Raw genomic sequence first — 27,420 nt, 5'->3', positions numbered from 1 at the left:
AACAACAACAAACCCTGCCGATTCTAGAAGTCCTGAGTGACCAATAGCAAAGAACAAGTTGCATGGCTGACTCAGAGACAGGAGTGATGGGTAAAGGCACAGCCCACTTACCCCCAGGATCCCAAGGCGCTCAGCCAGGCTCCAGCCACAGAGAAAGTCAATCTCAAATTTATGGTTGAGAACCACGATGGCATTTTCCTTCCCGTAGTGCAGGGAGGACCTTGGGTCGGTGTAGATGGTACACTCCGTGCCTGACCACCATTCCAGAAGCATCACCAATTCTGCAAGAAACCAAAGGACACACACAGAGATTTACTTCACCGCCCTGGGGTCCTGGGGCTGCTTTTCTTGGGCCATGCTATAAGACAAAGCTGCTTCTAAGGGCAAAGTTTCAGGGCATTTTAGCCAGGACCCCAGTGGTTGGAAGGGTTATAAACAAGCAAGACCCCGCAACAGTCTTCAGGGAAGGAGAGGAAGCTTCAGGTTAGCCAGGCCTTTATACCTCTTGACAAAGTAACTTGGGAGAAATAACATCAGTCTGGATTCACCCACATCTATGTCTGAGTGCTGACTGCATGAGATGGTGTATGTTCTAGAAACGACTGGCTGACAAGCTTCTAAACTCCATCTAAGAATGCTATGGACTCAACTTCTTCTCTCCCACTAACGACACCTGACGGCATCAAGAATGAGCAGCAACCACGGTGGGGCAAAACACAAGTTTCTCCATTTCAGTGACTGAGTCAGCATGCTGTAGACTTCAACAAAACTATCTCCATATTCTTTAGAGGGGCCTGTGAAAATTAAGACTTGTTTTCATGTGACAATCTGACTGTGTTCTTGGGGGGGGAGGCCTTTATTCTAGGTGGCCAGTTTCCTGAGGCTGGGGGTCTCAGGAAGACTGTGGGGGAAGCTCTAGACACAGAGTTGAATGTGAATGACAACATAGCCCCTTGAAGTGAACCTTTAGAGTGGGAGGTGTTGGCAGGAGGGTGCTATATGGGTTCTCTATGAAGGTTGCACCCTTGTTTGTAGTACTTAGTGGGGTACACATTGTATAGAGGGCTCCTACACCCTAAATGCACACAAAGACAAGTGGGTTTGAACTTGATTGTCCTGGAGACACTTTTCTCTTCCAGACTGGAGGCTGAATATGGAACACTAGAACCATCTAGAAGGCCCCATAGTCTAGTTTCTTAGCAGTGACGCTGTGGGCTTTCCATAATCTAACCCCATGGTTCGGTCATGTCTTTTCTTTGTGGTGTGAATGCCTCAGGGGGTCTTGTAAAAATTTCTGGTGGTCAGGACCACTCCGGTTCCCTCTTGGGAAGGCCACCAGGTAAGGAGAATGTCACCCATCCTGCTGACTACCATGCTATACCTTTGATCATTGCCAAAGGCATTCCTCTGTGCCCTGAGGCTGAGTCACCCAGGTGGGGACCGCTGTCCTCAAGTCCACTAAACAGAAAAGGTAGAGAGAAGACTAAATCGGCATACTGAGCCATAGAGAAGTGTCTGTTGTCACCTCAGGTCATCCCCACAGACTGACTCAACTGACCCAGACATTTCTCCCCTGCTCAGTCTGTGAGTCTGGCATTTAATATGCCAACAGCCACCAAGTCTCCTTGACTGCTGATATTTAGTCTCTCTGGGCCTTTGTCCAATTTAAATGCAGGTCAAAAGCCCGACTCTACTGAAACTGTAAACATGGGAGCCATCTGGCACATCCCATGCACTTATGGGTAAGATGGAACCCTACATGTGGGTGAGGCTTATGGCTCCATCATCCCCAGTTAGTCCACTCTGGAAACAGGAGTCAGGCATGGGACAATTTCAGGTGGATACACACAGGTGAGAGGCCACCCTGGTTCACCTTCTTCAAATCCTCAGTGCTGGCTCTTCTGAGACCTCCTGGCTAGACACTTGGTGTGAGTCACCCATTGTCCTTCCAATAAATCCCATTTGAGGAGACCTCAGGCAACATTTCCTGATACTCCCAGCACTTACAAACTGTTCCGGCTGGAAAACACTGACTCCCAACTAAAAGCAGGAGAAAAGTCCAACGCCAGTGCCTTCATTTTGTATCTGTCTGTGTTGTCTTAAATCGTTGGGACAGACCTGTCTAACTGCAGGTAGGCCTGCCCATCACTGAAGGGCAATCTAAGTACGATGGGACACCAGCATGAAGGGACAGAGAAGACTGACATGTTGCCATCAGCATCCGCAATGTCCTGTCTGCATAGCATCCCCTCCCTCCCAAAGTGCCCGGAAGTCTCTAGTTAGTGTCTAACCCTGCAGCCATCTTGGATTCCAGGAGTATAGAGCCTTATAGATTACTCCCTAACCCCAAGCAGAAGCACTCGTTTCAGGGGAGTGGGATTATCCCATGCAATGGGGCCTCCTTCTCCAGGTCCACCTTGTAGAACCACCTGAGATGCTGAACCAAGATCACAGTCTGATGGAGGATCCTCAATCACACAGACCTCAAGTTCCCACTCCTGTTCTTGCTATTCAGTCCTGACAGCTCAGGCTGGTACCCCAGATGGGCCAAAATGATGACAACATGCCTTTGCCACCCTTTCAACATCACTGCAGTTTGCTATCCCTAAAACAAGACTAAACTTGAGATAATGGGGCTCCCAAGGTTGAGCCTCTAGACTAGGACTTGGGTTATTGCACAAGGAAAGAACTCTTCCATCGTCCATGAAGGAACCTGGGTTCCGTCTCCCTCTTTGCTCCTCCTCTTGGATACTGTCCTTCCCTGTCTAACAGCCCTCTGGATTCTGTACCCCGAGTCACTCCATCGTGGCAGTGCCCCAGGGCGAGAATGTACTGTGCTCTGCAGCAGTTCTGTGGATGAAGTGACCAGTGCTGCAATTGGTGGTGACTATCAAGAGCCTCTGGGAAGGAAGCCTGAGCCTCACTGGCCACAAGCACAAGCTTTGGAGGGGGCTGAAGTATCCGGACACAGGGTTAGTCCAGTTGGCTGCCTGCAACAGTGCCTCCATCTTCAGCAGCTCTCCCAGATGATGAGGAAACAAGACACAGACTTTCTTTTGCGGCCCCCACTTCTCCCCACAAGCTACTTTCTCCTCCATTTGGAATAAGCCAACAAATACACAACACAGCATTGTGAAATCAGAGAACCGGGGAAGGTACACACGGGGTGCGAGGGACGGGGAAGCATGCAGGGTCTCTAAGCAGTCAGCAGCAATTCTCAAAACCTCGCATTTCTCAACTTTCAGTTTATTTAATGCTGCCCACATCAGTTTTCTCTAGGCTGTTCCCTCGAACAGAGGCGTGACAGCTGCCCCTGCTCAGAACATCTGTACCTGGTGTCCAGCCCTGGCCCTGGTTCCTGGCTGCTATGTATTCTTCAGACTCCTGAAATGGTCCTTGGGTACCTGATGCCAGAAAGAGGAATGCTTACAGGAAGTGATATCACTGGGGAAAAAAATACCGTAATTACTGCTTTGAGGGGCTAATTGAAATCTAAAAGCTTTAAACTCTGGCTATAGATGTCTGGCCTGACCTACAGATTTGGTTTTGTTTGCTCTTGTACCCACCATTCAGCTTAAAGAAACTATGGGTAGGGAAAGGAAGACTCAAGGAAACACGGAAGGAGGGAAGGGCGGCATGTGTGGCGTCCTAGGAGAGCAATTGTGGAAATGAGGATACTGAGTCTCAGAGAAGGGAGACAATGGCCTAGAAGATGTGGGTATGCATACCAAGGCCGAGCCAGAAGGTGTCCCCAGAGCCTGGTGCAGATCTGAGATGCTGAACAACTAAAAGCCATGACTGTCTAAAGGAGGAGTCAAGAAGAGGTGGGGAAATAGAAGAGGACCAGCAGGGAGGGGGGACACACCTTGACCTTGGGTGAACCTGTGCTCAGATTAGCTACCTTGTAAAGACAAAAGCCCAAAGGCTTGTCCTCTCCCACTGGCCTCAACGCATTAAAGCAGATATCTGTCTATCAGAGGGTCTTTCTCCACGGCGCTATCACTGACAACATAGTGGACGTATAGGTGCACGAACGTGCATGCGCACACATACACATACACGCGCACAAACAAGCAGCAGGGAAGCAGGTGGGCCCAGAGTCTGTTTTAAGGTAGCTGTGTCTATTTAAGCATTTCACAAGGCTGGCTGACTGATCAAAAGCCAAATTATCCTGACCCATCTTTAACCCCCTTTGATTATCACGTACTACCCTCCTCAGTGTGTGACTATCAATTAACATCCTTTGGGGACTATAAAAACAGAGCCCTGACCTTCACTAACCCCAGGGCTCAGGATGCAGTCAGAGCTCAGAAGATGGCTGTCATGGTTTCCCTACTTGGTGAGTCCTACCCACCTGGTGTTTCCACTAATGCATTTTAAAGTGTCTTGGTCTGTGATTTTCTTTGTTATTTTAAAAGTTTCACAAAAGGGTTGGAGAGGTGGCTCAGCAGTTAAGAGCACCAGCTGCTCTTACTGAGAATTGGGTTAGTTTCCTGCACCCACATAACAGCTCATAATCCTTAATAACTGCAGTTCCTGGGGACCTGATGCCCTCTTCTGGCCTCCATAGGCACCAGGCATGCACATAATACACATTCAGACGTGCATGCAAAACACCACCGCGTGCACGCGCACACACACACACACACTACATACACTACACACACACTACACACACATGCATGTTCACAGATATGTCTATATATATATTTGTTGCATATATATATACATATATATATGCATGTGTATGTGTATATACACACACATATATAAATAAAATAAATCTATACTTTTTTCATGAAACTATTACTGTATTGGAGCATGGTATATGGAGTAACCTAAATCTGGGTTGCTAGGTTATAGTCACTTATCTTTGGCTCTAGAATAAACTAAATATAGAAACTATAAATATGGGACTGGAGAGATGGCTCAGAGGTTAAGAGCACTGGCTGCCCTTCCAGAGGTCCGGAGTTCAAGTCCCTGGAACCATATGGTGGCTCATAACCATCTATAATGAGATCTGGTGCCCTCTTCAAAGGGTGTGCAGGCACCAATGTAGGCAGAACCCTGTATGTATGTATGTATATATATATATTTACGTGTATATATATTTGAGATAGAGCTGTGTAATCACACAGACCCACTAAAGGAGCAATTTTTTAATCTACTTTTTTATTTTATGTGCACTGATGTTTTGCCTGCATGTATGTCTGTATGAGGGTGTCAGATCTTGGAGTTACAATTGGAAGCTGCCAGGTAGGTGCTGGGGAGGTCCTCTAGAAGAGCCCTCAGTGCTCTTAACAGCCAAGCCCTCTCTCCAGTCCCACAAGATTTTTCTTTACCCTCTTTGACCATTTTCTGTCTCTAAAGAGACAACAGCACCCATCATAAATACTTGCTATATCAAGATACCTCAAGTCTTGGGACGCTCGGGAACATGGAAAATGACTCAACAGAGAAGTCAGGGTGGGGAATTTCAGAGTGGGAAACCCCACTACACACAGAGCTAGGACCTAGCTTCCTCACAGTGGCTTCCTCCCAATGGCCTCCTTTTTAGTCACCGGCATCTGGCCTCAGATTCACCTGATGGTCCAGGCGCCTGTGTGGGAAATGTGGATACTCCAGAGATCCCAGGATGGGGCTGGAAATGTCACAGACACTACTCTGCTCCCAGTTTGGTAGCACAGAAATGTAGTCATGAGGGAAAAAATGTATTGTTAAGTTAACATAAAAAAATACAGAAAAAGGAAGTGCTCAGTAAATAGAGCCACTCCTTGTCAGGAGGACCTGGTGTGAGGACCTGGTGTCCCTGAGGTCCCTTGGAAATACGGGATCCTTCAAGAGGGGCATCAGGCTTGGCTGAGAAGGTGGAGGTGAGAAATAGATGAGGAGCACGGAGCCAGGGTACAGTGCCAGGGTATGGCAGATGGGGAGAGTCCCCACTTCAGTCCTCTGGAGCTGTCTGGGGCCAGCAAAGTGCAAGGAACCTGTGATTCCACACAGAGCCTGCGGGTGGCGCCCAAGCTTGGATGGGAGCTCAGACTCTCCACTGCACCATGCTCGCTCCCACCCCACTGTGAGAGCCCACTCAGGACGGTGTTTCTGGGTGCACAGCTAGGCCTTAGTCAGAAGCCTTTCTGTTCGCTCGGGTCCCACTAACCGAATTTGTGATTTCCCATTTGGGCAGGCCTTGGAGCCAGTGTGGAATTTGTACACCGGCCCTGGGGTGGTGGCGTGGCTGGAACAATAGAGTTACTGTTGGGTTCTTCTTGACTCCTGGGAGAAGCTGGGGACATCTGTGTGTCTTTAGCCCTGGTAGACAATGTCACAGTCCTGCACCAGGATCTTTCTAGACAGGCTTTGTACTTCGGAGGTTTCTGAGGAGAGGCTTCACTTCTAACCTCAATTATCACCAGTTAAAAGTTAAATTATAAAATATAATTACATGTACTTATTGTGTCGCCAATGACAGATAATCTCCTATGTAATTATGCGCTTATTAAAATTAGCTGAAACAAATGACTAAAATGCCCTTCTCGAGAATTGGGCCTGTGTCTACAGATGTGCAGTTTGGCTGCGTAGCGATGACCTCTGACCCTGGCAGGGCTGGGCTGGTTCTCAGAAAGAGGCAGTGAGGTCAAAGGCTTAAGTGGTGCTTTCCGCTCTCGGGGCACAGGGGGAAAGAAGCATGGGGGCATCCAGACCCTGAGTACTTACCACCCCCACTCTGGTGGCCTGATGTCTGGGCTTCTGAAAATCCCTTCCCAGAAAGTGGTAGAAAGCACTGACCCTCAGCACCCTCACAGGTCTGACTACCCACTGAGATAGATACCACCAGACAGTTTGATAACCCAGCCAGCGGTTAACTAACATCATGTCAATACACTCAGAAAGGCATGCGAGGTAAAACTTACTCATTTCAGGAATTTTCCAATTAATATTTTTGACCCATGGCTGATGGAGGTAACTGAGAGAGAAATGAAGCTGTAGATGCTGCCTTGCTGTTCCCCCCCCCCCATGTCCAGGTGTTCTAGACACAAGAGGGCTGGGAACTAGCAAGCACAGAGGGAATGGGATTTAGTCCTGCCGGGGTATGTACGCTTGCTCCCAGGGAGGCCAAACTGCCTGGTCAGAGTGCTTGCATCTGCCCAGGGTTTAAGCCTAACTTCTGGTTTGTGGGGCATCGCAGAGGGAGGAGCAAATGTCAGTCATGGTGCTGACCCAAAGTCTATGACAAAAAAAAAAGTGGGAAATCTCTTCTAAACATCTCCCTAGTTCTGGCTGGCCTGGAACTCACCATGTGACATGTTCTGCACTAGTTAACCTACGGCAAACTCTAGTCATCTGCTCACATATCCATAGCTCTTGCTACCCATCGCGCATCACCTTGGCCCCGCCCACGTCTCTCTCCTGTGGTAGTCTGAATGTAATTGGCTGTCCTCCCCACCCCCCACCCCCACCCCCCCCACCCCCGCCATGTAAGCTCATAGGGTATAAAAGGAGCAGCTGGCTGTTTCCCGCCACTTGGCTCCCAGCCACCAGTTAGCTTTACCCAAAATAATTACACGGAAACTGTATTCATTTACACTGCCTGGCCCATTAGTTCTAGCCTCATATTGACTAATTCTCACATCTTGGTTAACCCATTTCTAATAATCTGTGTTAGAAGAAGTGTCTCACTATGGGGATGGGCTTTGAGGTCTCCTAGGCTTAAGCTACATCCAGTCCTAGTTTACTTCCCGTTGCCAGTGGATCAAGACGTGGAACACTCAGCTCCTTCTTCAGCACCATGTCTGCCTACACAACATGTCCCACCATGGACTGAACCTCTGAAACTGTAAGTCACCCCAATGAAATGTCTCCCCTTTATAAGAGTAACTGTGGTCATGGAGTCTCTTCATAGCGAGAGAGACCCTGACGAAGACATCCTCCATCCCTAATGTGGTTCTCACTGTCTCCAGCGTCACTGGGTTCTCACAGCCTGCTGACACTTGAATCCTGTCATGACTTCCACTGTCTCCTTACAACACAGGCTAGGCACAGTACAAACTCCTCAGCCACTGTGTGTCCTTGGCTAGGACTGTTCCTGGGAGGACCCTGAGTTCCTTGACCCTGAAAACCAACAACCTGGCTACAGCCAAATCATTTGGAAAGAGCTGTTATCAAGGTCCAGGGTCACGCCAACTAAGGAGCCATGCATGGTATGGTACAAGCTTGTAATATCAGAAACTGGGAGAGAGGGGCAGGAGGATAGAAATTTCAAAGTTATCCCTGGCTATATAATATACAAGACATCCTTTTAAGTTTTTTTTAAAGCCTACTAAGGAACCAGACATGACGGTGTGTGTACCTGTAACCTCAGGGCTCAGTCATGGGGATAGCAAGTTTGAAGGCAGCCTAGGCTAAATTTAGAGCGAGATCTTGTATTAGATAAAACAAAACAACAATAACAAAAACTGAAAATGGTTCAGTCCCAAGACCTTTTAAAAAGTATCCTAAAAACAACCTTGGAAATTAATCATTTTTCTGCATATGGTCGTTCACACCTGTAACCCCAGAACTTAGAAGGCTAAAGCAGGAGGATTGTCATGAATCTGACATCAGCCTGGGCTACAGAGTAAGACTGTGTTTCGAAACAACAAAAATAAATTATTATCTTTCAATTAAAAAATTATGTGTATGAGTGTTTTGTCTGCCTGTATATTTGTGTGCCGTGGACATGCCTGGAGCCTTTGGAGGCCAAAAGAGGACACCAAATCTCCTGAAACTGGAGTTACATACAGATGGCTGTGAGCCACCATGTGGGTCCTGGGAACCAAACCCAGGACCTCTGGAAGAGCAGGAAATGCTCCTAACCTCTGAGCCCTCTCTTGCACTTCATTAAGTGCCATTTAAGGAACGTTTATACTAAAGTTTAAATCCATACAAGAAACACCTGCTTTAAATTTCTATTGTTTGCTTCTTCACATTGGAACAGAGTAAGACTTATTCTCAAAATACAAACTTATTCTTCACAGAGAAATAGGAATGTGTACACACACACATACACAAATCATCTTTATCCGAATTTTGAAAGGAATACACCGATGCTAAAGTGCACACAACTACCAAACTGATCGTAGAGAAACGCAAAGGGAGTGGTGGCCTCCTTTCCCAGTTCTGAGATTGTATCAGGTTCTTAAAACATTTCTTCCCTGCCAAACGGTGGTGGCGCACGCCTTTAATCCCAGCACTCAGGAGGCTGAGGCAGGAGGATCTCTGTGAGTTCATGGCCAGCCTGGTCTACACAGCAGGTTCCAGGACAGGCTCCAAAGCTACAGAGAAACCCTCTCTCAAGAAAAAAAAAATTCTTCCTAAGAAGCATCTTTCCTTAGGCTGGGGCCTTGGGATATCTAAATCTGTCTCTTTTGGAATACAGGACCTTTAATAAAGCAATTTAATTATGTAGGAAGGACCAGCGAAATGGCTTTGGAGGTGCTTGTCAGCAAGCCTGACATGAATTTCATCCCTGGTAGGAGGAAGAATTTCCACAAATTGTCCTCTGACCTTCACACATCTGCAGGATGTGAACACACCCAAACACATACGCAAATAAACACACAAAAAAATGCACAAGCAATTAAATAAGTATAATAAAAATTTTAACTATGGAGAAAAAGGTAAACTGTAAGTTCTCCTGTTAGACTGGGAACCAGTGAAGTCTCCATAGAGTTCTTTGATGCTCCTTTTACATAGTGGTGGTCCTCCTCTTATACAGCTCTGGGTCCTCCCCACAGCACTAGATTCTCTCCACACACAGTGCTGGGTCCTCCACACACACAGCTAGTCCTCCCCCCACAGCATTGGATCCTCCCCTCACACAGCTCTGGGTCCTCCCCACACACAGCTCTGAGTCCTCACCATATACAGCGCTGGGTCCTCCACACACATAGCGCTGGATCCTCTGCTCACACAGCACTGGGTCCTCCCCATACACAGCGCTGGGTCCTCCCCACACACACAGCGCTGGGTCCTCCCCACACACACAGCTCTGGGTCCTCCACACACACAGCTCTGGGTCCTCCCCTCACACAGCTCTGGGTCCTACACACACACAGCTCTGGGTCCTCTCCCCCCACAGCTCTGGGTCCTCCCCTCACACAGCTCTGGGTCCTCCCCACACACACAGCGCTGGGTCCTCCCCACACACACAGCTCTGGGTCCTCCACACACACAGCGCTGGGTCCTCTCCCACCACAGCTCTGGGTCCTCTCCCCCCACAGCTCTGGGTCCTCTCCCCCCACAGCTCTGGGTCCTACACACACACACAGCTCTGGGTCCTCCACACACACACAGCTCTGGGTCCTCTCCCCCCACAGCTCTGGGTCCTCCCCTCACACAGCTCTGGGTCCTCTCCCCCCACAGCTCTGGGTCCTCTCCCCCCACAGCTCTGGGTCCTCCACACACACACAGCTCTGGGTCCTACACACACACAGCTCTGGGTCCTCTCCCCCCACAGCTCTGGGTCCTCCCCTCACACAGCTCTGGGTCCTCCCCACACACACAGCGCTGGGTCCTCCCCACACACACAGCTCTGGGTCCTCCACACACACAGCGCTGGGTCCTCCCCACACACACAGCTCTGGGTCCTCCACACACACACAGCTCTGGGTCCTCTCCCCCCACAGCTCTGGGTCCTCTCCCCATACAACTCTGAGTCCTCCCCTAATACCAGTTGTTGCCAGTGAAATCTTCAACTCTAAAATTTTTTTAAAAAGGGGGGGATGATTTTCTGTCCCTTTGAGGTCACCGGGTAAAGCACAAGGTACACAGCTAAATATTGATTTCTCATAAACTGCACTCCATTTGCTCACATAACCCTGACCAGACATATTTGTAATAAATTATGAGCACCACTGGAATCAAACACTGAAATATCACTCATTGTTTGCCTGGAATTCAAATGTGGCTGATGCCGAGTTTCTATTTGTTAAGTCTGGCAGTCTCCGCGTCTGCCCAGTGGTAGCCATGGCAACCAGCCCTGTTGCAACTCATGGATACAGCTTGAGAGGATGGGGAAGTAACCTTTCAGGGTGAAGAGCCTCCCCCAGGGGAGCAGGGCCTCTCTGGCCAACCGCACCTGACCAGATGGATGTCCACACCTCAAATAACAGATGAGGCTCTCCCAAAGCCACACAGATCCAGGGAAGAGTGCTGACTGTCCCAGGCTGCTGAGACCCTGGGTCTCTGACTCTGCTGGCCTCCTGCGAGGGTATATACATGTTTCACAGGACATTGTTAAGTCTGAACAGTAAATCTGCACTTTAGTTACACCCCACCTTTTTAGAGAGAGGATGTCCCCAATGTTTCACCTGAGTTTGCTAGTGAAATTATGAGTGACTGTCTAAACCCTTATGGCCTGGCAGGAGTCAGGATGTGGACCTCATCTGGCCTTGGGTGTGGAGAACAATCAAAGCATTGACTCTAAGATTGTAGAAGTTTGCATATACAGGGTTAGTACGGCGCTGATACTGGAGGAGGGGACCATGCAGCTCAGGGTGACAACCAGGACCCAGGGACAGGCACTGATGAGATAAAGGCACAAAGAAGGTAATGAGGAGTCAAGGGGGACTGGCCAAGGTTTATGGCTCGCACACTGCAGACAGCAGACAAGGCTTAGGTCTCACGGGAGTCACCTGTCAGGTTTTGGGTTCCTCTAAGAGATGAAGAAGCAGGCTCACGGCATGAGCTGGGCTCACCACAGACCACAGAAAGCCAAGACTTCGGGATCCGTGCCCTTCTCACACAGTGGATCCGGGTGGCTGGGGGCCACAGCCAGGGCAGTGCGCCCACCTTCTGGGCACCGTACCTTCATCAACCCACTCTCTTGCCACCTGCTCTGCTCCCTCCCACCTTCTGCTTGGACTCCAAGTCATGGTGGGAACAAACCCCTTGCTCATGAGTCCCTCCATGTCCTTTAAGGACATTCTCGCAAAGCCTCGTTTCTCCAACTCCTCCCAACAGGGCTAAAACGAAAGCAGTTTCATTGTGATATAGGCACTACCACAGACACGTCTCTGAATGCTAGGTTAGGCCAAGTACCCCACTATCCCTGCAGGCTTCTTTAACAGGATCAAGAAAAGGGTCCAACCTGTTAGATGCTCCCAGAAGCTCTGGAGGTAGGAAACAGACTCAGAGGAGAGGAGAGAAGAGATGCACATGCTTGTCCCTCACCTGTCGCAGCCCTAGAGACATGGACTGAGTAATTAGGTTAAGAACACAATCAAGATTAAACTGCAGCTGTGTGACTTTTGTAGCCTGATATTTAAAGTGTCGGTGACAAAGATTTGTCAGCTGTTGATTGCGTGTGCCAAAAGACCAACCCGTGCGGCATCAGTATGGCATTGGTAAATACGTTAACTGCACGAGAGGGAGCTCGAGGATGCGACCTGAGCCCAAGGTCACTGCTGCCTCTATGGGCTCCGGAGCCAAGGGGCTGCTTCTCCAGATGGTCATGGACAAATGAACTGTTCTTTATTCTTTATTTTCTCCCTCCCTCCCTTCCTTGACGGGGTCTCGTGTAGCCCAGGCTCTGAACTCACTGTGAGTAGCTAAGGATCGCCTCAAACTTTTGATGTTAGCGTTCTTAGCCCAGAAATGTCTGAAGTATTGGTGGGTGCGCAGCACTATGCCTAGATTTTGGGGTTCCAGGGACAGAACCCAGGGACTTGCGCATCCTGGGCAGGCCTCTACCAACTGAGCTATGCTCTAGAAACTCTTTTTTTTTTTTTTTTTTCTTTTTTTAGTGGCTCCTCTAAGAATCGATTCACACCTCCTGGTTAGGGTCAGGGCTGGTGTGCAATCAGGGAGGTTCGCTAATTGGCTTAGGGGATAACTGGCTATCAAAAGTTGTCCTCTGACCTCTATAAATGCGTGTGCATACGCGCACACGCGCGCACACACACACTTTTGTGTGACATTAAAGCTATTCAGGATCTTATTTTGTGTAGCAAGCATCTCCCACTTGACCTTTGGCAGGCTCTAGGTCCCATGTCTGTGCTGAGTGGTATTGGAAACCCAGGCGCCCACACTGCTGCAGGACATATCCTCAAACTCCTTCCCAGTCGAGCATGCTGAGTCTCCGGGTTCCCAAGTCCCCTGGGTTTTACCTGAATGTCCTGTCTCTTTCTTGACAGCTCTGAGGGAGACACCCTCAGGTGTCGCACCTTTGGGACTGTGGGTCTGCCCGACTTTAAGGTAGAGAAGGCTTCTGGGCCTTGAGCCCACCGTGTGAAAGGATTCCCTGCCACTCTCCACAGCTGTCCCAGCATGGCAGCTGCAGCCATGTGGCTGCCAAGCTTTTGAAATGTGATCAGTCCAACAGATAAGATACAAAAACGGGGGCTGGGGAGATGGCTCAGGAGGTTAAGCGTACTGGCTGCTCTTCCAGGGGACCTGTATTTGGTCCCCAGGACCCACACGGGGCCTCATAGCCATCCCTAACTGCAGTTCCCGGAAATCTGACCAGGCACCAGGCACACACGTGGTATACATACTATATACAGAGGCAAAATGCTCACACGTATAAACATGATAAACAACTCTAATAAAAAGACACGGCTATAAAGCTCACAGAGACTTTGTGAGCTGTCGCTGGCCCCTTTGTCAGCCTGGTTGCTAGATGCTATTCCTCTCTCTTTTCCCCTCCCCTCCCCTCCCCGCACCCCATGTGTGAGCGCACATGCATGCACTCTTCCATAGAACAGTTGCTTGAGGAAAGAAGCTTGCTTTACTCGTTAATGTCACCAGACTTGGACCTAGACACCCATGGTGTGAATGGATGCCCCATTTCCTTAGATGACACATGACCTTCAGAGAGAGCAGCCTCTCCTTCAGCACCATGGCTTCTCGTGGCAGGACCTTTCTCCAGGAAACCCCAGAATCCCGGACTCTTCCTCTGAGTGATTGGTCTCTCTGGGAAGATGAACGAGACGCTCTGGATTTGGCTCCCTAATTCTTCCCATATGCATTCTACTGCCCCATGATCTTCCCCCCTCAAACCTCTAAGCGCTGCCCTGGGCCACCTGACAATGTCTGGGGCCATCTGCCTAGCCTAGGGTCTGGCCAACAGACACTGGCTTTTCACACAAAGCTGTGATCTCTCCAGTTCTGGTTATCAGCAAGGGATATCTTACCTACTTCCTTCTATGCCTTTGCTCAGTTTCTCCAAGTCCCTAACAAATGGAGCCGCTTCTAGGACCCTCTGAAAAACTTTACCATCGCCTAGGTCAACACTGAGGCCATTAACTGTCTGAAAGAATATTATATAGCTTAGTTGAACCCTGCCAGAAGCTTTCAAGGTGAGAAAGCGGCTTCCATCTTCAGCGCAAGTCTAACTTCCCCTCTGCCAAACAGACACAAGCATTTGGAAAGAGCCAACGTACAGACGACTGGACGGGAATGCACGCTGGACTCCAAACACCTAAGCAAACATTCACTGGTGCTGAGCTATGTGACGAATTTAGGTCATTCACACCATCTGGAAACACAGCGACCCTGTGATTGGGAGAAGCTGTGTCCTGTATGGCAGAAGGGCCACTGTAAGAGCTGAAAGGATTTCCTTAAGTACCTATCATGGGACCCTCGGCCAGGTATGTTTGTGACGTGTGCAGTGAAGGCAGAAACAAAACTCATCAAGTGGCCCAAGGGAGAAACCTGAGGGCATGGACTGAACAGGCTGAGCAGGGCAGTGGCAGCCTCAGCCGTCCTGGGAGGAAAACTCCCAGGAGGGAACCTTGCAGGAAGGCCTCTGCCCTCAGATCCCAAACTACTCATGCCTAGAAACCGGAGGCAGGAAAGGAGAGCTCACAGACACTGTGTCCGGTCCCGACTGGCCTGCCTCTGGACGGCAGGTCAACCCCCAGCCTCGAAGGGTCACGCGAGAGTCTGGCTTTACTTCCCCAAGTACCACGACGTTGCTGCACTCGCCTCACCTTTCTGCAGGGTCACCTGGCAGCTTCTCACAACGCCATACCAGTGACAGCTGCCGCACCTGGCAGTCAAGAACCTTCAAAGGGTTAGACTTTGAGAACTAACATAATTAATGGGCCTTGATATCACAGTTGAAGACGGAAAGCGGACTTTGATGCCTCCCTTGATTGGCTTGGCCTGTTTGCTCTTACAAAATTCTTGTCAGGAGGAAAGAGATGGAGGTGGGGAACCGCCAGGAAGACAGGAGTGCCAAGTGTCAGGCCCTTACTTGGACAGCAACATTGGTAATAATGATGCAAGCAAGGGTGGATGTGGTGCCAACACCTGTATCCCCAACACAGGAGGTGGAGGCAGGGGGCTGCGAGTTTGAAGCCAGCCTTGGGCTACATAGTAAGCGCCAGGGCAACATGGAGAAAAAACAGAAGACTCATCTCAAAAATCAAACCATCAATTAAAAAAAATTAATGAGAATAAAAGGAAGAAAAGCACTAAAGAGCGTGGAAGCAGGAAAGGGGCGGAGTCAGGAATAATGTCCTAGAATCTAATATAGAGACCAAGAAGTAGGAGGAAATGTGTATCAAAATGCCTTGCATGGGGGCTGGAGAGATGGCTCAGAGGTTAAGAGCACTGGTTGCTCTGACAGAGGTCCTGAGTTCAATTCCTAGTATCACATGGTGGCTCACAACCATCTGTACTGAGATCTGGCGCCCTCCTCTGGCGTGCAGGCATACATCGAGGCAGAATGTTGTACACATAATAAATAAATCTTTTTTAAAAAAATGCCTTACAGGAAAACATCACAGGAAAAAAAGATACGCCACGGGGATGGGCTGTGAGAACCCCCAAGGGAATTGCTAGAGGAGGAAGGGTCCATCCAGGAGACACAGGAGGCTGCTCACCTCAGCACAGACACGAAGAAGGGGCTGAAAGGCAAGGGGTGACCTGCTTTCTCAAACAAGGTACCACCCTTCCAATAATGCCACAGTATGAATCCACCAAGGGGCTGACGCCTGCCCATCACCAGGGCAACCAACCCCCAGAACTGGAGCCTGCAGGGGACATTTCTCAGTCAAAATGGAGCATGGTTCTTTTGCTTTGTGTTTTAAAATACTTCTCTTAACCTTTCTATTTAAAAATAAAGGAACTGGAATAGGTTTTTCTATTAAAGAGTTTTGTGTTTCTTGTTCTCAGCTTTAAAGGTGGGTAGGAAAAGCAATTTACATATTGTCTCCTAAATATAAGAGAACACTCTAAACTGTGGCTTCCTCTTCTAATATGGGAGAGGCTTCTCAAAGTCCAGGGAAACAGCTCTCAGCTAAGAGCTATCCTAAGCCTGGTGATAACCCCTCCCTGGGGACATTCTGGCGGATACTTTAGGCTGTCACACCTGGGGAGGGGTGTTGCTGGCTGGCAGGTAGAGGTCAGGAATGCAGCTAAGCATCCTCCAGTGTTCCTACCACAATGACACAGCATCGAATGTGATCCATGGCTACCGCAGTGAACCTGCTTCATGGCTACTGACCGCCACAAGGATGAGACACAGGTGCAAACCCCCTGCTAAGGGCCAATCAGCTACACAGTTACTCGCTCTGCACCTCGTGCTGCCTCAGTTTCCCCATCTGCCATGGGAAAAGTGCCTAAGATATTTTCTGCTTTATGGCCTTTTTAAAGCCAAGTGTATAAATGCTTGGGAGTGGTCTTGTGTATTTTTTTTTAAATGAATACAAGAGTATAGCTTGGAAGGAAAACAACTTGCTCATATAATCTAGGATTCCATATTTGAACTCTCTCTAGTGACACCCTAAGAGAAACCCATGCCATCCTGTGCCTTTGGGAAAGATTATCTCCATTAATTCTAAGTGTTTGTCACTGGCCTGTTGAACATCTGCATGAAACAGCCTTGCCTAACGGCACGGCTTTCAAAGGATCCCAGCTTGCTAATTAGAGACATGACTGGCCTCTTGGTCCTTCTTACATAAATGACACATCGCAACACCGTGGTCAGCTTCCAGAGACACAGAAGCTGTCACACAGCACCTTGAGTATATCCAGTGAGCACGTACTTGCCAGCATCCACTCCTGTGAGCCACACCCTCCCCTCTGTATGAATCACAGTTCTCTATCTGGCCAAAGCACAGGCTGGTGTGGCCAACAGTCAGGGTAAAAACCACAAGCGGGCATTTTGCCATGGCTGGTACGACGACAGCAGAATTATCTACTTGGCTGGGTACCCAGTGATTTAATCAAGGACTAGCGTGGGTGCTGCTACAAAGGGGCCAATTTGTGGTTATAGCCTCACACACACCCCAACAAACACACAACATCGATCCCTTTAAAGGCCTGGCTGGTAGAGCAGCCCACACTGGCTAAGACAGGGAGCGAGGGCCATGCCCAACGCGCCAGCTGGAGAAATGGTCCGAGTTGCATCCCTACCCCTCCCAGAGAGTTAACTCTGTCTAAAGACTTTATAGTCTTTGGACTCCTGGAACAAAGCTTTAAGTATCTCCTTTCAGCAGGACCAGAGCAACAGGAAGAAGGAGAAAGGGGGACAGAAAAAGATGCTGATGTGTGTTTCTAGAGAAGCAAACATGGCAGGAGGAGGGGTCTAGTGGGGGTGGAAGGAGAAATGGAAGGACAAAAGGCAAATATGGAAACTTAAAAGTCCACCCAGTCCTCCCAGGCAGGCAAGTACTCCTTGAATGGTAGAATAGTAAGTAGAGAGAGTCAATGCTGGTTGAAACTACCCCTTGCACGGAATGCGTTCAAGTATTATTAATATTTAAAGTTAAGCTCTGTGTGCCAAATAACCCTACAGGAAGGGGTTTACAAACCAAAAAATAGTAGAGTAGGCTGTCTAGACTCAGAGTTTTCTCTTAACTAAAATATAATTTTATCTTCAGATATCTGCGCTAAGACGCTAATTATCAGTGAGAAGTTTGGCCTGGTGTCTAACAGATCTGGCCCGGACCTAGGAGAATACAGGCATGCCGATGGTGTGGATCATAAGTATGGACCCTTAAGCAGTCTGGCACATGATCCATTTGGCCTACAACCGTCAGGCAGCACTAGCCTCTTGGGGGTTCTTATTTTTTCCTTTCTGTCCTTTATGATGCTAAGGATTACCCCTAGAGTCCATCATTTCTGATTGTCCAAACTCACAAGCTCAGAACAGCTGGTTCCAGTAACAGTACAGGTTACAAAAGGCACCAGAACACCACAATTACGCCCAGGAGGCTGTGACTGCACAGCCGATAGCCGTGAGCTCAGACTGAGCTGAGAGATTTCTCTATCAGCAGCTCCAAGCTTCCAGGCACACAGACAGCAGCTAGCCAAGAAGTCATCACAATCGAGCCCTGTGATTTGCTCTGACTTCCCCTGCAGTACTGATGGCTCGTGTGCCTTCTGGAAACAATGTGCTAGGGCGGGAGGCAGAGTGGGCGCTGAGGCTTGTCCAGGCAGACTTAATTCTGAACCTAATCAGATAAGGCGAAGGTTAAGAAGTCATTAATGACAAATGACAATTTTCCCTGGGACTGGATTAATGAGCGCTGTGGTCCCCAGGGAGATGTTAAAGTATCTGAAGGAAAGGAAATTACAGGGGCCGACTGACTTTTTTTTTTTAAGTCTCATTTTTATTCAATGAGCACTTCAGGTTAAAAATAGAATGCAGAAGAAAGAAGTCATTTATAAAAACCAGGAGAAATGTTGGATTTTCTGCCTCTTTTATTAGTCACTTCTTGCTTGCAGGTTGTCACCTCAATTCCCCTAGCAGGAACTTCCTGGGAGGTACCTGGAACTCTGAGGTCAGAGAGAGGCTTTTCAAACCAGAACATGCTCTGTAGGCATGGCACGGGCTAGTGTTGCAGAGCCTTGGGTCAGGGGCAATGGCCTTGCATTTGTATTTGTGTGTGTATACAGATGTACATGTATGAGTATAGACTATGCAGGTGCATGTGTGTGCACACGCATGTGGAGGTCAGAGGTCAGCCACAGGTGTCATAGCTCATGCACCATCCTCCTTACTTTTCACAATAGGATTCTCTCACTGGAACCTGGGGTTTGCCGAGAAAACATTATGCTAGCTGACCAGCCAGCCTTGGGGACCCACCTGTCTTGACCTTCCCAGCAATGCATTTCAATCACATGCCAACACCCCAGCTTTATCATGTGGGTTCCAGGGATCAAACTTAGGTCCGAGCAGTTGATCAGCTTAGCCATCGCCCCCCTCGAGATGCCCAGGCTGACTTAAGGGCAAGTGTGTGCGTGGGGGGGAGGTCACTGTGTCCCAAAGGCCACTCCAGTCACTCTGCAACCTGAGCAGGAGAGCCCCATTGAATCAACAACGATCTATAATCTATGCTTGGCTCATTATTTCCCCATAATCCTTTTCCTATTTCTAATGTGCTCACGGTCTGACGCTCTTATGGGCACACCTTGAATAGACACACCCCTCCATGCCATGATGCCCAGCTAGACACGACATCTGCCTACTGCTGAGCATAATGGCTCAGAGCAACAGTGAACACAGATTATCTCGGATGGTCAAGAATTCAGGCTGGTAAGGCTCAGCAATGGGTTTCTCTCAAGGGTCTCCTGGGAGGATGAGCTCCACCATGTCAGCTAGGGTTTATTGAGGCCAACAAGCAATGTCCAACAACTCGCGGTCAGTACTTGACCTGCTAAAGTGTCTCCCTAACCCCCAGTGGTCTACCTTAAGGACAGGCCATAAAAGGCAGCAGTCTCTGAGCGCTGACACCCCACTTTCAGAGCCTAGGACAACCAGATTATGAGGCTCACCATGCTGATGATGCTTCATGAATAAAAAGGGCTATTTAGAGCTCAGGTGAGGCCCAGAGGCAGCAGACAGCAACTGCCAGACACGTAAATAAAGACATCACCCTTGATTCCTGCCCCACAGCTACAGAATCCCCTGTAAAAACAGGCAACCTAGCGCAGACTGCAGCTGTGCCCAGAGGCCCACCGCTCTGATTCCAGGGCAGAATGAATGCTTGCTTTCGGCCACTAGGGGCAGGGACCATGTGTTACTCAGCAGTTTGTAACCCGAATGCATCTCCATTGTTTATTCACGCCCTGGCCTGCTCTAACCCCAACACATGTTAGACTATCAGACAGTGAGTCTTCGGGACATCCCATGGCGTTCTACTCAACGAATTACAGCCAGCGACTAGTACAAGGCCTTGCATGTGGTATATGCTCCACATGTTTAACTGAACACATAATGCATTCAGGGTTGGTGGGATTTGGCCACGTGAGTTCTCTCTGACTGAAGCTCCTGAGGTCTACCAGTCTGAAGCCCTATATTAGAGTTCTAGTGACCACTGGTAACACCCAATTCCCCACCCTTTGAAGCACCATTTTATTTCACCCTGACCCTCTTCAGACCTTCTAAATTGAAAGGGAAAGTATTTACCAGGAGCTGCCACAGCAGAAGTACATGCATACATTAGCATAAATGAGTAGTCACAGGGATTAGCTGAGCAGCTGAGACCTCCAGCCAAAGACACTTAAGATTAATGCGGATCCTAGACTGTTCCAGCAGTGGCCTCTTGAGTGGACTTGGCCTTCAAATCTAAACACACAGGCAGGGATGTGTTTAAAAACCTTAACTTACATCCAGATGAGTAGAATACATTGACTCTTTACATCAGTAAATACTTAGGAGCGTATGTGTCCACACATCACTTTGGCTTATTTTTCCATATAGACATGGTGTATATGCCCAGCACATCTGATCTGAAGACATGCTCCTGGAGTGGGACTGGATGAAAATTCCTCAGTGAATTTTCAAAACGCCTTTACTCTCCATCAGTGAGCTTCTAAATGCTTCTCAGTCGGCTCTGGTGACCTGTTATTTTGTTGGGTTTAATAATATTCCAATTAATATTCATACCACTTGCTGTATAAGCAGTTTCTCCTTCAAAGGTAAATAATGCAGTTCCTACTTGACCTCCAAGTGAAGCCTGACATCTGTCCTTCAGCTGAAGACAATTAATCAAAAAAAGCTCCCTTTCTCATTATCCCATTAGCTCATGATTAAGTTTAACTCCCTGAAACTTTACAGATGCTAATTAAATCTTCACAGGAAAAACAAAGTGTCAATCAACACCGATCTACAGCTGTTTGCCATCAGAAGCCGTACAGAATTGAAATGTCCGGGCGCCAAGGGCAGAGGAGCCACACTCTGGTGAGTTGAAGCTGTCCCAAGCCTGAACATCCCCGAAGGCCACTATGGATGGTCAGCTTGACAGTTTAAAGAATTGCCTGGTCTGAGATAAACCTCTGGGCATGCCTGTGGGGCAGTTTCTGGGTTGGGTTAACTGGAGGGAAAGGACACAACCTAAATGTGGGCAGCACCATGGCATGGGTTAGGATCCTCAACGCAACAGCGAAGAGGAAGAGAGCTGAGTGAGCTCCAGAGTTCAGCCCGCTTACTGCCAACTGTAGATGCCAATCGGCGAGCCGCCATGACCTCGCCACCATTACGCATCTCACCTTGAATGAGAGCCAGCAGAGACCTTCCCTTCCTTCAGTTGTATTTGCAGGTACTTTCTTACCGGAAGAAGAAAAGTAGTTAACATAAACAAATCCTGGGGAAAGCAAGGCTTGGACAGTTCTCGTCCCTTTGACCCACTGACTGCTTTGGAATTATTTCTACGTCCGCTTTAGGGTAATTACAGTTGTGGTTTAAAGCAAGAAAGCAGCCGGGCGGTGGTGCCGCACGCCTTTAATCCCAGTACTCGGGAGGCAGAGGCAGGCGGATCTCTGTGAGTTCGAGACCAGCCTGGTCTACAAGAGCTAGTTCCAGGACAGGAACCAAAAACTATGGAGAAACCCTGTCTCAAAAATGCAAAAAAAAAAAAAACCACCAAGCCTGGTGGCGCTATTGGTTAAACAACCTTCAAACCACACACAAACAGGGCCTCAAGGTCACGGCTCGGTGCTCGGTGACAGAGGAAAGGGTGAAGACTGCACCTCTGTGCCACTTCCTGAGGGAAGCTTGAGAAGCGTAGCAGTGCTGGCTTGGTGGAAGTCACAAGACCCAGAACCCGGTGGGCAAAACTGATTTCAAGCCCATGCTTTGCACCTTTGTGCCTCCACCCCAGGTTCTCCCAGTTACCCATAGCAAGTGCCAGGACATGTGTCCTGCTGAGCATGCTTGACATGCTATGCTTGACAGAGACGGCAGTGGTGGAGCCTGCTGAGCATGCCCCCTGTGCTAGTTTGACAGAGACGTCAGTCAGCGGTGGAGCCTGCTGAGCATGCCCCCTGTGCTAGTTTGACAGAGACGTCAGTCAGCGGTGGCGCCTACGGTGAGAATGCTCACCCAGTCGGTGGAAGGGGCAGCCACAAGGCTCTTTCCAGTGCCCGTGCTGACCCTGAGCTTAGAACATTCTCTCCCTGCATCAGACCTTGGGCAGTACCGCAGCCTAGCCAGTATCCCATGGAGGCAGGGCAGTCATTATTTGCATCATGGTTGTGACAAATGACCCAGCAAAAACAACTTAAGCAAAAAGGGGTTTTGACTCACAGCTCTTGGCTGTCACCCATGACGGTGGGGGAATTCATGGAATCACCTTGCATCTGTGGCAGAGAGGTGGTTATTTATACTCAGTTTGCTGCTTCCTTTTGATTCAGTCCAGGACCCTAACCCACATTTAAGGGTGAGTCTTCTCATCTTATTTAATCAAGACAATCCCTCATAGGCATGCCCAGAAGCTGGCCTAACCTAGGTAGTCCCTCACAGGCGTGCCAGAGGTTCGGCTCCTCGGTGATTTTAGACTCTGTCAAGCTGACAGCCAAGATGAACCATCACATGCAAAAGAGAGGACCCCGCCCCCCTGGGGTACACAGCCAATGCCAAGTCTATGTCCAGGTCATTTCAAATGCAGTACCTGTCTCTTCTCAGAACAGCCCAACTCTTGGAGGACGGCAGAACAAACTCCTAGTTGTAGGGGTTGGGACATAGCTTAGCAGATTGCTGGTGCAGCCTGTAGAGGTACCGACTGGATTTGCTCCAGAGCGTTGACAAACAAGAAAAACACAGTTTTAAGAAGCAATGTTCCTAAAGACTTTTAGGAAAAAAGAAAAGACAAAATAAAAATAAAAAACAAAAGACAGCATAGAATGTCCAACAGATCCTAAGAATTGAAACATCATACTGCAGGGAAATTGATTTTAAGAAATGAATTAAAGGGGAAAGGCCGTTGAAATAATAGGCTATCAAATTGGCTCTGCATATAGATGAGCTTGCCACCAAGTCCAGTGACCTCAGTTCCAGCCCTAGCAGTCACAAGCCAGAAAGAGGAGTCCAAGCTGCCCTTTGACCTCCAGGTGTAGACCACAGCCTGAAAACACTCTCTCTAAACATAACAAAAAAATTTAAATAAAAAGCTGAAAATCAGCCGGGCGGTGGTGGCGCACGCCTTTAATCCCAGCACTCGGGAGGCAGAGGCAGGCGGATCTCTGGGAGTTCGAGGCCAGCCTGGTCTACAAGAGCTAGTTCCAGGACAGGCTCCAAAACCACAGAGAAACCCTGTCTCGAAAAACCAAAAAAAGCTGAAAATCATAATAATAATAGCAGCCTAAGTGCTAACATAAACCCACTCCTTTATCTTCAGTCACCTCTTGTTAAATGTGATGCTAAGAAGCTGGCGGACTACACACTCACCAGACAACACCAGCAGCCTTGAGACAAACACAAGATAGAATACAATGAAGCACATGACTACCCCCATCTCCATAGGTCCAATATGAAGTCACTTAAAACAACAACCACACACATACACACACACACACACACACACAAATGCTTGCAATGATTGCCTTTGGTTAAAGGAAAAATTAGCTATCATTTGCCATTTAGTTTTCAAGGCCTAATTATCCGTCTAGACACAGATGTTCATTACTAGAGATGCAGAAAAATAAAATTAAGAAAAAGAAATTGAAAAGTAGATGTAGTCAGAAGGAAACCAAATAAATAAATAATACTTTTGAATAATGCATAAATAATATGTTTCCGAGTATTTACATTAGGCACAGTAAAACATAGTCTGTGTTTCATTCACTCATAATTTGTAACCACTGAAGACAGGATAAAATGTGTGGCCAGCCAACAGGAAAGAACTGGTCATGATAGGATGGACGGATGCTGTCAGCACTGGAGAATCTGAGTGCAGGATGGGCCTGCCCTTGAGGGAATCCCCAGGCTACACGTGGCCTCCCGTGAATGAGGAGGAAATGACACAGGCCCGTCAGAAAACAGAAACGTAACTTCCACCCAGAACAGAGCCACGCCTCCTGGCCCTTGGATGAGACACAGTCTTCTTTATCAAAGTAGAACGTGTGGAAGGAGCTCCCGCCAGGACCCTCTGACGAAGAGCTGGGCAAGCAGAAACTCGGAGATTTAGCCAGGCCTGGGCACACACACTTGTAATCTCAGCACTCTTGAGTTATACTGTCCCGAAAAAGAGGGAAAAAAAACAAAGACTGCTCCAAGGTCTGCTGGCATTATGCCATATTCTCTGACAGCTCATGATACAATGTGAACCAGAGGCCTAGAGAAGAGTGTTAGGTGCCATCCAATTAAAGAGGAACAATCCCAGTCCAGAGAAAGGTTTCACCAATGTAGCTCAAATGCTTTCACAGTTCTAACAAAACGGGGAGCTAGGTTATTGGTTTCCTGTCATGTTAATCTCTGTCTGCACCACAGTTGGAACCTGCAGAACCAAGACTGGAAGCTCAGGGCTAGAAGGAGTTAGAGCCAGGAAGCACGGGCCACAGGGAGATCAGCCAAGTTTATTTTGGCTGCTTAAATCAGCGAGACTCTTTATCTGAGCCTCAAGAGTTAGGAGTCCCCTGTAGGGCAGCAGTCCTCAACCTATGGGTCACCACCCCTTGAGGGTCACATATCAGATATCCTGCATATTAGATATTTATGATTCATAACTAGCAAAATTACACTCATGAAGTAACGATGAAGATAATCTTATGATTGGGGTCACCACAGGAGGAACTGTGTTAAAGGGTTACACAATTAGGAAGGTTGAGAACCACCGAGCTACAGGAAGACTGCAGGTCACACCTTGGGGTTTTTCCAACAGGGATACAAGCCCCAAGTAGGCCCTCATTTGTCTGCCCTCCCCCAAGAGCAGTGTGGCGTGCACACAATTTGAACAAATGTTTGCTAAATGAATGAAGGAACTCAAGATGCGTAGACAGATGATGGGTCAGAGATGGGAATCAGCCAGGAGCCTGTACAAGGCAAGAACTGATGGAGACTCACTCATCCAGTTAACTGAGCCCCAGCTCCGGTGTGGGTCTCCGGAAGTGGGAACCAGACCCAGTCTGGCTGGTCTGTGCCCTTCGGGTCATCGGTTACATCTACCCGCAGAAAGCTGAATTCAGAAGTCGCTTCTTTGCCATCTTAGGGTTTCTATTGCTGTGAAGAGACACCATAACCATGGCAACTCTTATAAAGGAGAACATCTAATTGGGGTGGCTCACTTACAGCTTCAGAGGCTTCATCTATTATCATCATGGCAGGGAGCACGGTGGCATGCGGACAGGGAATTGGCTGAGCACCCTACACCTTGCAGGCAATAGGACATAGACTGTGACATTGGGCAAAGCTTTAGCAAAAGAGACCTCAAATCCTACCTCCTTAGTAACACGCTTATTCAATGAGGCCATACCTACTCCCACAAAGCCACCTCTTCTAATGGTGGCACTCCCTTTGGGCGCATTTTTTTCCCAACTACCACACTTGGTCTCACATGCCTCCCTAGGCATCACTCGGGAGCTGCCTGCCTGCAACATGCCAGCCTAGGGAAGCCTCAGAGAATATGGCAGACTTAATTTGTTATCAGACCAGCAGGAATGCGTTGTGCGGAGCTCGGTTGTCAGCCACCGCCACACACACACACACACACACACACACACACACACACCAGTGCCTAAAAGGAGTGCTTCAGAGTGCAGAGTGGCCTCTACCCCTGTCTTGCAGCTGCCCCTGGATGGGACTAAGATAATGGCAACAGGGCCCCTACTTTCCTACAATGATACAAGTCTACATCCCGCTTGACGCTATGTTTCCTGTCTGCTCCTGTGATATTTAAATACTGATTTAAACCCTCCAAAGGGACTCACCGACACTTCTCATTCCTCCAGGCCAGAGTACAATTCTAACGCTTATTATACACAAGTCCTCCCAATTTGGCAAGCAACACTAATTATTCCATTTAACTGATGACCCTACTCCCACATATGACTGCCTGCCAAGTTTCTAATGCCTTATTAGTTTGCCAACGGCTTCTGACCTTCTGTGGGTTGGAGAGTTTGCCAAACCCCAGTGGGCAGTGTATCCTGGACCTCAGGCCCCCTGAACTGCCAGCCCACTCCATCTCTGCCACTTTCATTCCTGAACTGAGGGCGGAACGACAGTAGCTGGTTGAGGTCTAGTCCCGTCACCGCACCTAACAACCTGGATGCTCAGTGTGGCGCTGCATCTGACTCCTATGAGCGGAGACTGTGTGTTTTTAATTGGCAGACATTTCAGTCTGGACGTCCTGGAATAGTGAGGTCCTCTGACAGCTAAGGATCTTTGCTTGATCCACCTGAGACAATGGTCTCTCCTAGTACTCAAAAGGAAAGCAGGCCTGGAGGGGAAAGGGGAGGAGGCACACACCTGTGATCCCAGTAGCCCAAGATTGAGATAGGAGAATGGCCTGATTGATGCCAGCGTTGTAAGGCTACACAGTCCAAGTCTAGCTCCAAAAACGCAAACAAAACCAAGCCAAAAGGTCCAGCACCGTCCCCAGACTACAACCATTTCTCCTCCCTAGGTAGAGCAGCCCACCCAAGCAGTGCCTAACGAGCCACATGCCACCCTGAGGCGAGGGAATAGTCTCATCGGTCTGTGTTCACAAGTAATGCTTTTCCGCACCCTCCCCCATGAAGGACCACTAGCTGTTCTCTGTCCAGGAGCTGGAAGCTGTCTGGGCTCAGGCACGCTCGCCTCTTTCTGCCGCTCTGCAGTTACTTGACAGGGATTAAAGAAAACAAATAAAAATTGCCACTCAATGAGAGCCAATCCCCAGAGGCTGCCAAGGGCTCCCTCCCTCCGGACTTGACAAGGCGGCTCCTTCACAGCCTAACAAAGAAGGTTGTGACATGTGTAGACACAAATACAAGTTGGCGATGTCTCTGTTTCAGAGTTCCGAGTTCACTGTGGGCTGGGTGAGAATAAATGAACAGATGATGGTTGCAAGGGGCCGAGGCTGTTGAGGCAGCATCCCTAGGATCTTAGCAGCACACTCTCCTGAGCTCAGGAGGGCAGGCAGCTGCAGCATCGCCTGCTCCAATTCCTATCGTCAGTGGAGGGAGTGGTGCACACACTCCCATCCCTGCCCTCTTGCACCTTATGCTGCAGGA

General features: G+C 48.7%; 1 protein-coding gene across 1 annotated transcript in view; it reads right to left on the bottom strand.

Annotated features, from left to right (window-relative positions):
* Agpat4 (1-acylglycerol-3-phosphate O-acyltransferase 4) overlaps positions 1–27,420 on the bottom strand; it is a 98,751-nt gene that overhangs the window by 20,895 nt on the left and 50,436 nt on the right. Inside the window, exon 3 of the mRNA XM_057762904.1 lies at positions 112–281. Within this exon, the coding sequence (XP_057618887.1) occupies positions 112–281 (170 nt within the window). The remainder of the gene's footprint in view (positions 1–111; positions 282–27,420) is intronic.

This window comes from Chionomys nivalis, chromosome 2 (assembly GCF_950005125.1).
Source record: "Chionomys nivalis chromosome 2, mChiNiv1.1, whole genome shotgun sequence".
Classification (NCBI taxonomy): Eukaryota; Metazoa; Chordata; class Mammalia; order Rodentia; family Cricetidae; genus Chionomys; species Chionomys nivalis.
This window is presented reverse-complemented; position numbering and strand designations above follow the sequence as displayed.